Source organism: Schistocerca nitens, chromosome 6 (genome assembly GCF_023898315.1).
Source record: "Schistocerca nitens isolate TAMUIC-IGC-003100 chromosome 6, iqSchNite1.1, whole genome shotgun sequence".
NCBI classification, from domain to species: domain Eukaryota; kingdom Metazoa; phylum Arthropoda; class Insecta; order Orthoptera; family Acrididae; genus Schistocerca; species Schistocerca nitens.
Window position 1 is genome coordinate 568,599,651 of NC_064619.1, and position 19,100 is coordinate 568,618,750.

The 19,100-nt window shown below is 37.4% G+C and overlaps 1 protein-coding gene across 2 annotated transcripts in view; it reads right to left on the bottom strand.

Annotated features, from left to right (window-relative positions):
* Positions 1 to 729: 729 nt before the first annotated feature.
* LOC126263219 (F-box/WD repeat-containing protein 5) overlaps positions 730 to 19,100 on the bottom strand; it is a 113,477-nt gene continuing 95,106 nt past the window's right edge. For both annotated transcript variants that reach the window (XM_049960289.1, XM_049960290.1), the window contains exons 5-9: positions 16,740 to 17,178; positions 16,471 to 16,640; positions 14,756 to 15,149; positions 2,611 to 2,823; positions 730 to 1,646 (exon numbers count right to left, since the gene is read on the bottom strand). In XM_049960289.1, coding sequence (XP_049816246.1) covers positions 1,379 to 1,646; positions 2,611 to 2,823; positions 14,756 to 15,149; positions 16,471 to 16,640; positions 16,740 to 17,178 — 1,484 coding nt within the window. In that variant the 3' untranslated portion in view covers positions 730 to 1,378. The remainder of the gene's footprint in view (positions 1,647 to 2,610; positions 2,824 to 14,755; positions 15,150 to 16,470; positions 16,641 to 16,739; positions 17,179 to 19,100) is intronic.

Genomic DNA, 19,100 nt, shown 5'->3' on the forward strand with positions numbered 1-19,100 from the left:
TTCTCACCCGCAGGACATGAGATCATGGGTAGCTGAGAGACTGACTCACCACCACTTATAAGCCAGTATTATCAGGAAACTCTGGTATAGAGTTGGATCAGCACAGATCAGTGTACCCAATATGTCATCCAAGCTCAGTTTGACTTGGTGCCCAACCGAGTTAGAGCTGCTGTTGCTGCCGGAAGTGGTAGCTTTGTGTACTGAATTTCGAACTTGGTGCATCCCCAACTCAGCTATTACTTTCTACTTTTTATAATCACTTCTTTCTCGTCCTTTTCTACTTTCCTCCTAGATTTTGATTGGATGATTCATTTCACTTATTTCTCTTCCTCGTAACTCACCTTTATTTTATCACTGTTCTTCTATCATCTCTGGCTGAATCTGTTGATGTTCATGCTGCACTGTGCATCATTTATCAAAATGTGAGACTTGCTTAGCAGCTTTGTCTAGGGGATGGCAGGAGTAGTATTCTCAATGTTTGCTTTAGCTCTTCTATTTTGTGGGTGTTACCTTGAGCCTTCAACTTTCCCTGCAGGTGTGTGTGTGTGTGTGTGTGTGTGTGTGTGTGTGTGTGTGTGTGTGTGTGGACGCGCGCGCGCTTTTTTCCCTGTAGTAGTGTTCAAGAAAATTGACTTATTTACAGGGACAGAAAAACATGTCAATAGCCAATCAATCACTTTTGCTGTAAGTATTGCATTTTTATTTATCATTAAATAGTGCCATTTGTAATTTCAGACATTTTTGAATTATCATTGCCTTTTTTTTTAGGCAACAGTTCCGTATATTCTTCAGACTTCAGCATAAAATTCAAGAAAATTATCACAGGTTCATAAAAAAGCAGCAAGTAATATTACATGCAGTGAAATATCAGTTTGTACATGAGGAGATGTGAAAATATAATAAAAGTGTGATAACAAGCTGAGTCAAGTTGCTCATAAATCATCACATCAAATTTGACAAAATTTAAATCTAATGTGAATGAAGAGTGATGGTTCATTAGTACAATTCTTAGATACTAAACTTTGTGAACAGAGGATGCCATTTTTAAAAGTATATAATAAAGCACACATCAAAATTCTGTCATACTTCCTAACTTTTTCACCTTTTCAATAAAATGTCTTAGACAAAAGAATACTTTTGTGTCTTATAAGTTCGCATTGTGATATTTACTTTTTCTTCTTTACATGTATAATGAAAATCTAAGTTATCACTAGTAGTGAATGATAAACATGAAGCATAATCATGTGATCTGCACATAGTGCATTTTAAGTATTTTCCAGCATCTGGATATCTATATAAACAAGACAGATCTATGAAGTAATAAAATATTACAGTTATCATGTACATAAATATTTGACGTGTATTAAATAGACCACAGTCATAACAGTTTTCTGGTTTTAAGGTTGGTTCTTTTTCTATCACACGTTTCAATTCCTTGTTGCAGGGAACTTCTGTCAAGACTCAAGCTCTTCACTTTATTTCTTGATCTCCAGACTTTCACTGTGTAATCATCAGAGGCTGTTACTAACATTTCAGGATCTGCTGGGTTGAATGCAACACAGCTCACAACATCCGAATGTGGAAATTTAGCTAGACATATACCATAATGACGATCCCATAAATAGCCATGTCTATCTTCTGCACCACTGAAATTTAGAATAAAAATCTTATTTTTCATTGTATAAGGATTTTAAAAAAGACATTAATTGGAATAAGGGTGATTCCAGGACAGAAAATAAATTTCTATTACGGGGATAGGACACTATTCACCAAACAAAGAATGGTGGTGGTAATGGCAGGCAGGAACAAGGAAAACTCTGTTACCAGTGGAAGGGGGTGGGCGGGGGGGGGGGGGGGGTAGGGGTAGGAAAAAGACGAAGAGAAAGAGAAAGAGAAGAGAGAGAGAGAGAGAGAGAGAGAGAGAGAGAGAGAGAGAGAGAGAGAGAGAGAGAGCACGCACTTTATGGGAAATATCACTCATCTGCTTAGCAGTTTTTCCTAATTCCTGTTTGCTACTTTTTTAGTGTGCCAATAGTAATGTCTTTGTAAAGTTAATTAAAGTGAGAAGTATAGAAAGAGGATTCTCATTTTCTATAACAGCTGTATATGGGACATTTATACTGCAAGCATGTCCATCATTAAATGCAGACCACATCAAGGTCAAGTTAGAGCCATCTCAGACAGACTGACTCTGATACCTCCTTCTTCACCTTTGTTTACCTTCATCCTCCTACAGGTGGGTCTTTTTATCCTGGGTTCTGAGTGAACAGCCATTCCTTTTTAACCTTTCCCCGGATACCTCTCTCTCCTCCTTGATGCAGGAAATACTAGTTCTGAAAGCTAGGTAGTGTGTCCCATCTACTTTTGCATCTGTCTATCGACAGTACTGCACATATTGTCTCCTGAAGGTAAGTGGGCCTGCTGGCCAACAATTCTGTTTCATAATTGGTTTCCAAGTTATTGCAAGATAAATATAATGATTTCCTCAAATGATCAGCATGATCAGATTCCGAGTACAACAAAAGCAAAAAAATTGTCCTTGTTATATAAAGCATGCTCTTTAATATAACATTATAATTTATGTATAAGGAAAACAAACATTTGTATTACCTGGCTACATATTCATCAGATACATCAAGGAAGATGAAGAAACATTCATTATTTGGTGTATATGCTTTGTGAGATCGTAACATTGTCCCCACTTCCTTCAGGGTAACTAAATCTATAACATGAATGTCAATTTCTTGAGCTATGGGTGGTGGATCCAATGGATTTGTAATAACGTATCCTCTGGGCCATGGTCTGGTGTTTACATAGAGATACCTGCAAGCAGAATACATAAATAATTTGAGAAAGTTTTCCTTTATAACTAGTGAGAGCTTAAAAGTAGTCTTGACTGACATTATGAAATCATTTGTGGTCTGCGTTATGATTTACAATATTTTTATTTACCAACATTAATACTCATTTTCTGACAAAGTTCACCAACCTAAGACAAAAATTGAGATAACACATGTTTAAATGCCACTGTGTTTTAACAATGCACTGATTCATCACTTGATATAATGATATTTTTCATACTCCATTACTTATGTGATGCTTATATTTTGTAGGTTTTTGTGGAAGGTAGAATACATACCTGATATCAAGTTTCTGTTGTTTCCTGATGCTTATAGTACCCAAAAGAGTTTGTTATACACAAACCACAGAAAGCGTGTATGCGTATACACAGTAAATACAGTGCTGTGTTACTTTCTAGAGAAAAACAAATTATGCCTTTTCGATGCCCAGTACAACATCAACAAAAAAATACAACTTCAGGATCAAAGATACTATGTGCAAACAGTACCTCAAGTAATTCTGAAATGTTTTATTGCTTTCCTACGCACTGGTCACGCTATAACAATACTCTAGAGGAAACAAAGCATTCAAGTTATTTTTAATACTGAATCTTGCTCCATTTTCTGGAAATGATATTTTAATATTAAATAATATTAAATATGTTTTAATTTGTGAGGACATTCTTTAACAAAAAAGTAATTCAAATGAATAATAGTAAAATGCTTATTTTAAAGAAAAAGTTTTTATATTCTACTGTAACACCATTACATTGCACCACTAGGGATTCTTTGATGACAGCTGTAATCAACATACAGTAATTGGCAACAAAATCATGTTATTATGTGCATGCATTTTTCCTCAGTTGCCCCCATCAATTAATCGTTGTACACCTTAATTAACTACTTCTGAAAATAAATATTTTTGTCTACTTTTACATAGATTTTCATACAGTTCCTTAGTATAGCCACAAAAAAAACAATACCCTGTCCAATACAGCTCACATTTTAACACAAATATACAACACTACCCACGTGTTACAACTTGGAGCAATTTATTTCATTTTTTCCTTCTTTACTGTAATAACATTGTTGTCATCATTTCAAATACATATGTAAAGTGGTTTGTATTATGATACTAATTACTCTGAAAAACCCACCTGATAATGTGGTGTTGCCACTGGTACCTTGTTCAGATCAGATAGATAAACCTTACCACTGTATAAATAATATCTGAGAGACTGAGTAGACTGATAGGGAAAGCAAGTACCACACAGGAAGTTGGCAATGTGTGTTACACAGATGGTGTGTACTGAGCAGACAGTTACGTTGGGGCCATTTCTCATAACTCTGCAGGTGGGAACAGGTACTACAACATGTTCTTGGTTCTCACCACCCACCTGGCCTAACTTTACATTAATTTCTGTGGTCTCACAGCATTTCTTCAGAGTAGCTATTCCTTTCTTCATGCCCTTTTAGCTTTCTCCATCTTTCATTTTCTCTCCTGTCTATTTTTCACTGTTGCCCTCCCACCTATAAGGCAATTAACTTTTCGCTCTTATTAACTCATGCATTATGTTTCAGCAGTAATCTCTGTGTTGCATACACCCTATTTTCCACCTTTAAGCTCTCAGGTTTTCAAATCTTGTCCGGTGCAGTCCTCAACAATCATTCTTTCCTTCTCATTCCAACTGATAAGTTTCCCCTAATTCCGGGTTCTGAGCAAATTTTCTGAACTCTACCCCTTTTCCTGAACCTCATCAGTCCTTTTCTTTCACCACTCTTCCTTCCCCTTTAACCCTTCTGCCAGAAAAAGGAGCCACTGGCTTCAAAAGCTAGCAAACTGTAATACCTTTTATATGTGTGTTCTCCTCCCATTGCTTCGTGAGTAGTGTTTTCTTATCTATCCAATTACTTATATTTTCAACAATTGATTATTTTCGTTGATACTCCAGAGTTAGCTTTATATCATTCTTTGGTTACAATAAGTTGTTACAATATTAAGTAAGACGAGTTACAATTAACAACTATTCACATTTTGTATAAACGAACAATCATTACACACTTAAACTTAATAAAAGTAAATTTTACAGGGTTCATGTTGTGTATACTTGATTGCTGCTCTCTATCTTTATGCTTGGCTATAGCATTGGAAAAATCAGAACTAATTATTAACATGGTCAGATCAAATACCAAAGTTAGTGTTACATCTTGCCATTGGGTTGAAGATTTTCTCCCCTGTATATTCAAATGGTATCTTTTCATTTATCTGCAATGATTGTAATGGAGAATTTAATGTGATGTATATTTTGTCATGTTTTATGTAAATTCTATGCAATATTGGTGTAGAAGGGAGTGTTATGGCCCAGTAGGTTAAAAATTATCTCTGTAATTAAAAACAATGAGGCATACAGTTGAAGGTGCCGGAAGAAAAGGAAGGGACAGTTTTGACTGAGATGAGTTCATGGAAATAAATGTTCGGTGGCTGTGGGCACCGTAACCTTTTTTTTTTTTTTTAGATAACTTTGGAATGTTACATGTAAAGTGGAACCACAAAGAGGGACAGTTTAAGGAACTGGTTCAGTTTTCTGGAAGATCTGCAGGAGAGTAATGAAGAATTTGTTGGAGACTGATCATGGTGTCATTGTTGGGCTTTTAATTGCAATTTTAATATCAGTTCATCTGTTCACCTACAGCAGACCAATGTGAGGACCACAGACACACGTGACAGGAAACTGAATCCACTCTAGCTTTCATTCTTCTTGAGGCACACTCCAACTCTGAAAACCACTAGGAAGGGGGGGAGGGGTCAACAACCTTTGTACAAAAAAAGGGGGATTAGGAAATTGTCATATGCTATTTGTGTAAGTGAAAAAAATTGGAACTGAAGAGGTAAGATTCCAGCTTCAGTGAGGGAACTGTTTATGGGAGCAATTTAGGAGACATCAGTAACCAGTCTTAATTCAATAATTTCAAAGCCAAAAGTGCCACTGACTCATAAATCATTGTCTAGTGAAGAGGAGATCATGGCCTTGTAAATATGGAGCACGGTCTGCACCTCAATATGTGTGAACAAGGAAGGAAAGGGCGTTCAGCTTTCCCATACATCTAGTCTTTATTCAATGAATATGGGGCAGCCATGTCAGATTTTTATGAAAGTTGAGTCCCAACATTCTGGACTGTGCAAAAATGTCCAAATGAAGGATACCTTAAACACCTAAGTGGATTTCTGGGTCAGGGTGAATCATGTTAGGGCGACAAAAATGCATGACCCACAATTCTCACAAGAGAAAATTGGAAGCCATATGAAGAGGTCCCTTCAGGTGAATCCTTGGAGCTGGCATTCAGCCACGACTATTGATTGGGAGCTATTTTTCTTGTTAATTGTCTCTTTGGCCTATGAAACCATATGTGTTCTCTACATTCCTCCAACTGTCATTTCTATTCCTGGCTTTCATGGTCCATTCTCCTTTTCTCATTCCTGTTGCCTCCGTATTCCTGCTGATATCCTTCCATCTTGTCCGTGGCCGCCTCAACCTCTTCTGCCCTTCACGGATCCCGAAAATGCTACTCACAGTAGTCTTTCCTCTTCCATCCTGATCAGGTTTCCTGCCCAAATCAATTTTCTTTTCTTCATTATTGGCCAATATCAGATAGTAAGTATGGTTCTGCCAGTTCCTGGTTTTTTAATATTTTCCATTCCTGTGACTGAGTGTCCCTCTTTGGGCCAAATACTTTCCTTAATATGTTTCTCTTAAAAACTAACAGTTTTTGTTCATATATTTTCCTTAATGAAAGCATTCCAGGCCCATACACAGCTACCAGGACATTACACTCTAGTACAGTCCAATTTTAAAACTTCTTGAAACTGATCTACTGCACAATACACCTGTAAGCCAAAATTGCTCAATCTGTCACTGCAGTTCTTCCTTAATCTCTCTTTCCGTTCTATTCTGTTCACTAAAAATATTTCCCAAATATTTAAATATGTCTATTCTCTTAAATGTGACTTCTTCAACTGTCAATTGATTGTAGCCCTGATTTTGTAATATTTCTGCAAGAATTTGTCATGAGCTGCATGCTCTCTCTGCCACTGTTTATTCAAACAACATCTATCACATGTGCAAATCATTTTATTGTGTTATTACAAACACAAATATCACTGTACAGAGTGGATGCAACCATGACAGCTGTTGATAGACATTGCTTTTTTGGCTGGATTTAAGGATTAGGATGATGTTATCCCTCCATTACAAAGGGAAAACACCATCTAGCTGAATATCGTTAAAGACCCTGAGTAGACAGAGTCCATAAGTTTCATTCAGATGTTGGATCATTTGATTTTGAATCTAATCAGGGTCTGGGACCATATCATGTACCCAGTTAGTGAAAGGATCATTACGTAATTCAAATTTAGGGGGAATAAAAGATAGGGAGATGTTTCCAACTTGTCTTCTATTCACTCCGGAGGTAAGAGACGTAGTGGGTCACAAGATGACAATAAGAACCTACACATCTGTAGACATACCACCACAAAAGAGATTCAGAATAGTTGATAATCTTTGGCAGTCCAACAGACTATGGAGATTGACCTACACCTGGGATGAAAAGGTGAGACACAGCCCTTCCAGCATTCCTTATTACTGCATTTAATTAGGTAATGAGGTTTGGCACAGAGCCACTGAAAACAATGAGGGTGCTACGAGAAGGATATCACTTGAGATGTAGGAGAGCCCTTCGATGGTCTTCAACAGCTGTTGTAATGTCTCTGGTCCACCATGTTACTGACCAACAGTGAAGGGGAACACTAAAATGGGGATAGCAGTTCCATTGGCACAAGTATTTGCATTGGAGACATCTCTCACAACCTCACTGATGTAATATGACAGAGGAGGGATGAAGGTGACAGCAGAGGTGTACAACTGCCACTGTGCCCTTGGGAAAGCCCAAGATGGCAACTGCTCTATTGGCCAGTGACAAAGAAGTGTCATGACCACTGAAAAGTGATTGCTGTCAGAAAGATCATTTTATAGTGACCACTTTTACGAAGCCATGACTGGAGGAAGAGGCTGTAAGATCGATAGCCAAAAAGGTGCCATGGGCAGCACAAAAGTGGGTAGGATAACCATCATTGAGAAGACAGAGATCAATATCAGAAAAAAGTAGATCAATGAGATAGCTCCTACCAGATATGTAGTACTCCCGACAGAAGTGGTGTGCATTGATATCTCCAAGTAGAAGACAGGGACTGTAGGGGGGGGGGGGGATGGGGGGGATGAGGGTTGGGAGGGGCAGGGGGGAGAGCTGTCAGATTAAGATGGCCATCTGAAAGCACACAAGTGCCCTGTCTGGCGATAAGCACACACTGCAAATGGTAAACACGAGGATTTTTTTCACTCTTACTGCTATTGTTTCTAGTGTACAGAAGGGAACCCACTTACTGATAACTTTTGGGCAAACCAAAGTACAGATTGACAGAAAAGATTTCTTAAAATACATTTATGATGTCACTGACAAAGACCACTGGCTTAGCACATAGAAATGACCCTCTATCAGTCCAGCTACAAAGCAGGAATTGAGGGGAATAAGTTTCTGCAGTTTGCTTGATTTTGCTTTCCTCCCATGGTGTGACCAAGGAGAGAGAGTTTTTGGGTCATAACAATCTATGTCGAAACCTTCAGGTCCATCTGGAGAGACTGCCAGAGGCTCAAGGCTGCGGGTCTTTTCACTGTGACGTATTCACAACGATGTCGTCAACTCTGGTCAAGGGCTCTTCTCCCAAGCACCACCAAGCCACTGCAATGGCCACTGGGCTTGACTGCCATTATGTTCCTCCCATTAGGTCAGGCACCTATTTCTTGGCATGCATAGGCTTGGTCATCAACAATGCGATGCCGGATCAATCAGGGAGTCTACTAATGTGTGGGTGCCTGATGACCCCTGCAGTGGTGTGTATTGGGCATCTCATCATTACACATTTAGAGATATCCCAAACATCAGATCTTCCAAAAACCATACACTGTCTTAATGTCGCCTTCTACTACATTCTGGCTGTTTGAGCACTGATAATCTGCTGGATTGTAGGAGGTGACATAGGATTGTATGTAGTTTTTGACAGATTATTATGACAACAGAAATATCCCAAAACATGTAATGACGAGATGTGAATAAAAAATATGTTGGTGACCAAGACTAGCATATTTCCATTCCATTCAAACAAAAGTTAACTGAAACGAATGTTGTAAAATAATGTTTTGGAAAAAAAAAAGTTGGGAATAACCATTATCAATTTTCTATTGGCAAATCAGGTTGTTGACAAGGAATCTGTCCTACAGATCAAATCTGAGAAAAGATTTTCTCAGAGAATAAGACTGCAGCACAGGAAAGGAAGAAGTACTGCACGGGCAAGGGGCCCCATACCCACCACACATCTACTAAAGAAAGGAGGCCCATGGAGGATGATGCTTCACACTACCGCTCATATACTCCAAATCTAGGGGTGTTTGTAACCAGGAGATCTAAGATGTTACCCTTCACAACTCTGTTCTCTAACTGGTCATTTTCAGATCAGGCATTTACAACAATTTCACACTCTTCTCTGTCCTTACTAGGCATGCTAATCAATTGAGTCTCCTGGTCTACAGCTGGTAAGTTGAAATCTCCCTGTACTACTATAGCATAATCAGAAAATTTATGCCCTTCTCCAAGCTTTCCTTGAGATATTTCACCATTGCTCATTTGAGTCACAGAGTCTGCAGAAGCATCCAATTATCAAGTTTAAACTACCTTTAAAACTTTCATTTATCCAATTTATTTTGCATTTTGATTCTGTTCTAGCTTCACTAGATATTATCACATTGTTTACAGCACCATCATTCATCTATCTTTGCAAAATACATTCCAATAGTACTTAGAATTTCATTGCTAGTAACACCTGGTATCAGCTTTGTTTCTGTCCATATGTGGGCATTATTAACATTTATAAATGGGATCCTTACACAGATGTTCTTGGAATTAAATGCTACTATATAAACATTCTCTCTCTCTCTCTCTCTCTCTCTCTCTCTCTCTCTCTCTCTCTCTCTCTCCCCCCCCCCTCCCTCCCTCCAGTATGTCATGAAGACTGTTACTACCTGTAATTAATGAGGCCAATATTGATACCTCCATGAAATCAGAATGAAACTTACTAGGCCTTTGGAGGGATTTACCTATTAAAAATCCATGTGTGCACCACATGTACTTTGTTACCCCAGTATCCATTTCCTGTGTGTAGTACATGCCTGATCTATTAAGAGGAGTCCCACAACTCTCCATCCAACATCAGAAATGGAGAAATCTACATCCAAGATCATCACAAAAATGCGCGAGCCTCTGTTTTAAGCCCGCCTGTCAACTCGACACAACACAACTGTGATCAGTGGTGGTGGTTTAGTAGTGCTCTGCAGCTGGAGCTATACGTACCCTTGTTGAATAATCTAAGAGTTATTACAGAAGAGGGACTAGCATACTGAAGCCTAGTGATTATCTGTGCTAGATGAATTGATTACTGGTGTAATCATTGCAGCTAAAGAAACTATGTCTTATTTCACAATACACTGGCCAGTGAAAAAGAAACTTAAGTGCGACAGAAATTTGGCAGTCTAAGACACTCATTGCTGCAGTGCCTCTAATCTCATTTAAGAACAGAGGTTCAACAAGATACATCCTGATTTGAAAACATTTACCAACAAAGACAGTGTACAGTCAAACTAGCGGACCTTCACACTCTTGCACCACGATACAGACTAGCAGTGTATTCATCCAAAATTGAAAAGAAGATCTTAGTGTCCACATGTACAGTATGAAACTTTTAGTTCCGCCATTTTTACTGAACATAAATCACTGTTTAATCCTTTTGGGAACCAGAAGCAACATCTCTGAGAAGACAGCTCTGCGGTTGCAGTGCTGAACATTGTTCCTAACCAAATACAATTATAAACTCCATTTTATGCCGATCTCCCAATATGCAGTCACAGACATACTGTTCTCCTTTCCACGTATCCCAACTCAAGATTTCAACTGTGCTCTGTCTTTAGGTTGATGCAGAAGTATTATAAGACCTATAACACTTCCTGGTTATGGCTGTTTACATCACACAAGATCAAACTCCTCAACAAACATAGACTTGTTAAACACTTCTGCCCTCCAGCACCACTTGATACTGGTTAATGGCATTATGCTTCTTGGTGCTAAAAGCACAGGGCACTATGTGGTTATCTCTCTGCCAGTGTGCCCACAGTTTCCGGCTCCGTATCACTGTAGACAGTTGGGGATTACCAGGATAAATTTTAAAAATAGGTACCCCCACATACTGGGTAGATATGGATGCTACCGAATGTGCACTGTGGTCAGATCAGCAAACCATGGAAGCACCTGCAGCTAAACATCACAGGGCAATTTCAGCGCACAATATGGTTTGCAGCAGTGGTTGCATTATCAAAATCTTTTTCAACCTCCAGATGTGTTCCACCACAGCAGAAGCCTGGTAGCAGCATTGATAAAACTACTTACAATTAGGGAATCCTCATGCACTCTTATGACTACTATGGCCTGAAGTTTACTTTTTGTTAGTTGGCTGACTTCTATACCCAAAACATGGATCATGTGATGGCACCAGCCTTCACCTTAAATGCAATGGTGAAGTCGTGAGCCTGATGCAGGCATTCAAGGTATGCAAGCTTAAGGAGGTACAAGGACCCAAATCAGATGATGTTTTTGAGTTATTTTTGATTACACGTAGGATGACAGTAGAGAGAGCCTGCAGCCTGATATGCATTCTCCACTGGTAGCCTCACTGTACAATTCTTCAACTGCTACACCCAATACTTTAGACTCTGGTAGTGCTAATGCCCAGTACAGCAGTCTGGATTTGCATATTTGAAGGAACACAAGGATTGTTATTCACCACAAGGATCCACCATTTTATCTACTGCTTGTTTCTCTTGTCTAATGATGCTAAAAAGACTCAGAACCCACTTAACCATGGATCGGGCACGCACCTGTGTATAAAGTGCATCAATCACAAATAACAATGTTTTGTACTGTTTCATTGCTGTTTTACAATAGTGAGCCCACACCTACTCCTACATTACTGCATCAGCTAACACAGTAATAAGTTGTGTTGTCATTGTCCAAGTGAGCAGCAGCAATATAAAATAAACAGCAAGGTAAGTAAGACAAAATTTATAATTTGTGCATGAAAATGACCCAAATTCTGAGCTAGCAGCACAATCCCACAATGAGGCAGTTATCTATGAGATAATCAGTAATCAAATAAGCAGCTGATAGGGATCCGATGCAACTGCACTGTTTAATGCTTGGAGTGGGTCATTATTGTGGGGCAACACTTATGTGCGGCAACAGAGTGAAACAATGAAAGGTATATTTTATTATTTTTTAATTAATCAGTGATTTAGTTCATATAATGTTAGTTTATTTTATTGTAGTTTAATTAAACAAAGACTGACTTGTAATTTTGTTCATACATGTTTACCTAGGCAACACAGGCAGCTATTCTTTACGTGTGTAGAAAGTGTGCCACGTACCTGCTTGTGTTATGAAAAACGGTGCGCCCACCTGAGGCATAAATCATTTGCACTAGTTGTGACTAATCTAGTATCAACACAGTTGGCTCCTTATCATTGCATGTACCTGATGTTTGAACTTCTTGTTATTGTTTGGATGGAGACTACTACTTGTGATTTTTGCAGGCTTTTCACTTCATGGATGGTATTTTGACTATCACCACTTGTAGGTGTAATGGTGCCTTACAGTAGGTCCAAATTCTCTTTGAATGTTTTTTTTTTAGTGCACTGCTTGGCTCAGGTCATCATTAACTGGAGGAACTTGGATTTTAGATATTGTCATTTTAGATACCTTAAAAATATATTTCACTGAGGCTAAATCTCAAACCTGGTGAAAACACCACTGCTCTAACTACTGAAGTGGGTACAGTCTTTCGCATAGGTACAGGTAAAGCTATCATCAACTCTAAATTTGGTTTGACAACAGTGATTTACTAGGTGCAGTTTACTGGAGGTGGTATGCCATTGTCTTTCTCCAACCTTTGAACTGACTTACCCAGCCAGCTATAGCAGAGCTTACATTCCAATGTGGATTTCAAACCACGGTGAGCTAAAGATTTTTCACATTGAGAAACACTGCTAGAGTTGCTAGAAGCCCATTATATTAGATAAAGAAACTAGTTTCATCATTTTCCTGTATTGGGAAATTGTTGTGCCTCCCATAACAACTAGAAAGGTTTGAGGAATATTTTCTTGGAACTCACTTTGAGGTGTCAAAACATGCTGTAAATAAGCTCTTATAAACCAGATTATGCACTGGAAGTTTCAGACAACAGCAAACTGATCTCCCATATATAAGTGTCCATTCAGCATACGTGGAACTTAAGTCCCAACCGTCTATCAATCGCTCTGTGCTGCCAGGATATTAGTGGTTTATGTAGATGGAATGTTAACAAAGTACTCAGCCATAATCTGGCTAACACCTATTGCCTTTTTTGGAGACACTTATTCTTTACTAGGGGGACAATTCAGTCTCTCACTGTAAGCTTCTTGACTGTTCCCAGACAGATGATTTAGTTCAATGACTTACTGAGTAAAGGAAACCCTGTCATAATCTCTTCTTTAGCTGCAAAACTTTGTAGCCTTATATTAATATTTGGATCATTAACGCCAGCTTCTCATTCAAAATAGTCAAAAATTCAAATTTTTTGAAAGGTATATGTGTTGGAGTAAAAGGTTTTTTTATCCATGCATTACAAAAGTTTCTACAGCCCATTATTCAAAGCAGTGTCATGGCTGCTGTGGGACACAATCAGCCGGAGATGCCTGATTTAGGTAGAAAACGTGTTGTGCTGTGACGCACATTCACAAAATGATTTATATCGCAGTATGCATGCAAACATATTTGCCGAAAAATCTGACGAACAACGTGTGCAGGCTGTCGATTGCAGCATACCCAGCTCATCCAGATCGGCTTTTCTTAACAAGAAAAATGAGGGAATTGTTCTCCTGGAACAGGTTGAATTAGAGGAAGGGTTGATATATGGTGCTGGTATTGCAGCCCTAAACATAAGTAAGTAAATTATTATTATTATTATTATTATTTTTTTTTTTTTTGTCAAATTTTGCTCAAAGTTGGTCAACACATAATTTTTTGTCCACCGTATTGAATTAGCCAGTTTGAATTTTGAAAATCTAAATTCAGATTCATGTTTAGCAACATCAAAAATATATCACACCACGTAGTTTTTATGCAAATTGAACTAATAAATACATATAAAAGTTTTCCTCAACTTTACACAGGTTTTTCTTGAGAAATGATTTGTCGAAACTCCGAGCAGCATAAAATAAAAACTATTCAACCTATGAACTTCTAGCCACTTTCCGTAGTAGGTTATACCTATAACATATGAAACTTTTAGTATAAACTATTTTTTGTAAAGCCATAAAGAGAAAATTCCCAAAAACTCAAACTCAAACTTTAAGTTGGCACCATATCATTAAATTTAAGGTTATTTCATTGTGGTTATGTAAAAGCTTCCATAAATTTAATGTAGTAAGAACCCTTGATCAAATGATAATTATAGATGCCATTTTTTTCTTCTAAAATAAAGTCGAAAGTATGATCAGTCATAGTTCCCAAACAGATCCTTTGTATGTCTTTTCATTGTCTCAAAAAAAATTTGCAAACTTTGCCTACTTTTTGTTCATTGGAATGAGAACCTGGCCTTTTAAGGGTTATTGGATTTACATCCAAAGGTTGTCTTTTTTCCAAATAATAGTTACAGTCCATCTCAACACTTGAATGGAAGGTGACAATGGTAGTAACTCATAGTTTGTTAATGAAATACTCACCTGTGATCTGGTGATAATCCCATTCCTATAATATGGCCATGAAGATCAATAACATGGTCTACTTTGTCAAATTTGTGAGCAACCTCATTATAGTCAAGCCAGTTAGGTTCTGGTATGGGCACTTCAGCATTCCTGAGTTCCTTTTCTCTAGCTCTCGCAGCTATTCGTTCTCTCAGCGATGGTCCAGGATCCAGTTTCTGAGGAAACGAAACTGACGTAATACGTTTGAATCCTATTAAATGTGGAGTATAAGTTTTGGAGCCAGTAGTAAATATTAAATATTTTTCTGGTTGTTGTGCTAAATCATCACTTTCGCTCATGCATTCTTCTGCTTCCATTGATGCCTCAGAATTTTCGGAAGCATTTTCATCTGTTCCATCTACTGTGTCCCTGTCTGTAACAGCAAAAAGAAACTTACAGTTGAGAATGAGAAGTGATACAAAATGATTTGCACTTTCGTACAATGGAAGAATTTATAATCCAAGGAATGGTAATCACAAAACATTGTTGTGTTGTTATGATCAGTTTGGATGTGGTCTACCCTTTCTACCCTCTGGCCAATAAATCTATTTTTACAACATACAACGTTTATCGTTTAAAAATATAATATGAAATCCAAAATGGTATGACTTGGGTTTTTTAGTTACTGAAGGTTGCATGGAGGTAAATGACATTGTATCAATTGCAAATAAAGTCTATAAACAAGCATGCAATCATGTCTCATAGTGTGGATTGCTCGTGTACCGTCATGTACAAATTAAGCGATGTTGATATTCTTTTCAGAATACTCCTAATGATCCGATGATGGCAGTAAGCAAACATCAGCCACTGTGAATTGTGCAGTAATGTGCAATCAAGACTGATATTTATGAATAAAATGAGTGTTGTAAAAAATATTGTAGACAGAGAGAGGAGAGGGAGGGGGAATCTGGGATCAACTACATTATTATAATGGATCAAGCTGCAAATAGGTACTTCGTGCAGTTTTTTAATCTCTGCTTGTGTCGAGGAGAAATCCAAAGGCACTATGTGCGCAGAAATTTTTGGTTCCATGGCATTTTTCTTTTCAACTCCTCATGATGATGAATGAATAAAAAATGGTATTCATATATCAGAAGCCCTATTCTGTCTCTATCGGTCAAGCCAACAACTAGATATGAAACAAGTGCTATGACTGGTGTTATTTTGTGGGTTCTACTATTAAACCAATATACAATCACTAATTTCCTTTCACAACATTGAACCTGCAACTTCAGAGTAGATTTTTTAAAAATATTAACTTCATGTTAGATTACAAAAAAAGCAGATTTGTTTTCGAATATTACCACCACATAGGTCTGCTTCATAAATGCATTTTTTACTACAACATGAAAGGCTGAAAGAAAAGTGAAGCTTCTGGACCTGCATTGTGTTTTTAATTTACAAAAACTGCTCTAAGCTCATATCTGTACATTTCACATCAACAAGTGAATTAGAATAATAACCATGCATATGAAATTCAGACTAATGTTTTATGCTCACTAAATAGAGTTGACAGAATGTGTCTTATATGAAAATATGAAAAAAATGCAAATAAGTTATGGTCTAATACAAAATAGTTTCAATATAAATAAATGATAGCAGAGGACTAACTCTTTATCATTCTGTTCTTAAAAATGTAACTTTTCTTCAAAGAAATGGCCATCCATGTAAGTAACAAAATACTGAAAACTTACCACTTTCATAAAGTCCATATTCTCTACTACCATTACTGCAATCATAGCTAGATCTTCCACATTGTGTTTCCACCCTTCTGTAGTCTGAATTATACTGAATGGAACATGGATAATCAACAATATCACTTCTTCGACGCCAATTTAAAAAGGCACCTTCAAGAGAATTTGCCCTGAAAGAATTATTTAATCATAATAGCCAAACCTTTAAAAACAATTAAATCAACACTGAATACTCAGGTATTAAATAGTAACTGTATATTAGTACATACTGTAAACATGATGAAACCTGAATTAGTGATTCAGGTGGATCTTCTTCAAGACTTCCATTGTATAACAGTGGTGATCCATTCATCTCACTGGTTGATGGATATGGGTTTCTTTTTTCATTATTTAGTGATTTTTGAATGTTATCCATTGGAGACTGTTGGTTACTATTATTAACCTGTGTTGGTGAAGGTGCCAAACAGTTGGCTACCATTATCGCTCGAATAGAGCTGGAGTTGGGGTTGTAGAATGCATACAACTTGCTTGTGATTGGAACATGTTCAGAATTTGCTTCTTGGGATGCTTTATTCAACCACAGGACAGACGTACTGACTAAGTGTGCAAGCCAGTGAAGATCACCTGATAATAAATACTGATCACTGAACCATGTACCAAATATGTCATATGGTCTGTTTTTCACTCTACACTGCAGGGCAAAACCATCTGAAAAGTAAATTTCACTTTCCTATAGTAACTGCACACTTTCACAACACAGTAGTATCTTGAAATGTGGTTTTACTATACAAAAACTGCTCTACACTCATATTTGTATACTCTGCATCAACAAGTATTGGAATACTAATCGTGCATACTGAGTACAGAGCAATATTTTACACTTACTGAATAGAGTTTACAGAACAAGCACTATATGAAAATATTTTTAAAAATTGCAAATCAGTTAATCTTCTAACACAGAATAGTCTTTAGCCTATCAAACCATGAAGTTTACAATACTGCCGTCCCTTAATGAATACATTGTAGTTTTACAACCCAACTTGTGACACAAACTTTCATTTCACTTTGGAGTCAATAAGATACAGCATTTGTCTAATTTCTTAGCAATACTCATTACTCAATTAAATTTTTCAAACGTTCACAGACTGCTGCATAATGTAAAATGAGTACAGCTTGTACAAGTAGATGAGAGAGGTCCAGTTTGTAACCAAAAAGTTAAAGAGGTAACAAAAGTTTGGGTGTGATTTTGCAACTCTTTGTTACTATTTACACAAATATTTATTGGCTTCCTATTTTTACCTTTAACACATCATATGAACTTTAAAACTGCACTACTCACCTGCTGTTTATGTACTAGTGTATTTCTGTCATGTTATCATTTCCTTATTCTATGATCCTGAGAGATTCTTACTCCTTGAATATTATACACTATTTTCCAAACCCTTGACATATAATTATGTTTATTTTTTGGCAGATAACAAAGACCCCATTAGTACATACCCAAATGTACAACTCTTCTGGCTATATTTATCATCACTGATGTCCAATGCTTCATTTGATTATTAAGATGATTTGTTGTTGTTGTTGTCGTTTGAGTAATAAAAGCAACCTGTATGTGATGTTTGTTTATTTCAGTTTGCAGCACAAACAGAAAAAAAAAATCATAACACCAATATGGCTGCCATCAGGGTTGCCCCTAAACCAGTAATCAAAATGAAGAAACAGTGATGTGTCAAGAAACACAATGCATGTATAAACCTTCCCTCTTGCTGTCAGGTCAACTTCTGCCTGTCACTGTTGATACTCTGGATATATGATAACAGATACTGAGTTTTATTCTTCCGCACATTTATAAACAGTTGTGGAAGACAACACTGCAGTCAGTTCATGCCTAATGGCTAAATTGTCAACATCCCTATGGTGTTAGCCAGTGTAAGGCAGTCCTGATTTAATCATCATGAAGCAGACATTGTGTTATAGCCAGTCTGTAGTACTCACTCACAACATAAGCATCTCTATGTTATTAGCTGTCAGTTGGCAACATATTTATGTCATTAACCAGTATCAGTGAATCAGCAGTAGCCTTTCATTATGTTAACATCTATGTATCTATGCATCAATCAAATGTAGAATGCTATGACACTATGTGAACCGGGGGGAGGGGAGGGGGGGGAGGGCGCAAGGGATGCTCGCATTGTACTCCATCTGGGATCTGGTGGGACATATTTTTGACACTACTCACTACATGAGTACTGCTTTCTTATTGGCCACAAAATCTGGAGATGTTTTAGCGAGCTCTGCTGTCATGGGTTTGAGCAGTTGCGATCATCTCATATAGTGCGAACAATTTATAATACTGATGAACAATACTGATACCAACCAAAATATTCTCAGTATTATCAGTACATATTGAGCATGTGAGGGTGAATATTACCCGTTTGACAATTTGCCATTATGTTGTTCACATTTTTTGCAGTTTGGCTTCTATATTGTACAGCTGATTTATGCAAAGTTCAAGTGATTTAGATTTTTAAAATAAAAGAAGAAATGATGGCCTTGCTAATAGCGTCTGAAGATATGCCTGTAGCCAAAAACTGCAAAGTTTCTCCTAATTGCTTGTCAACTGGGAT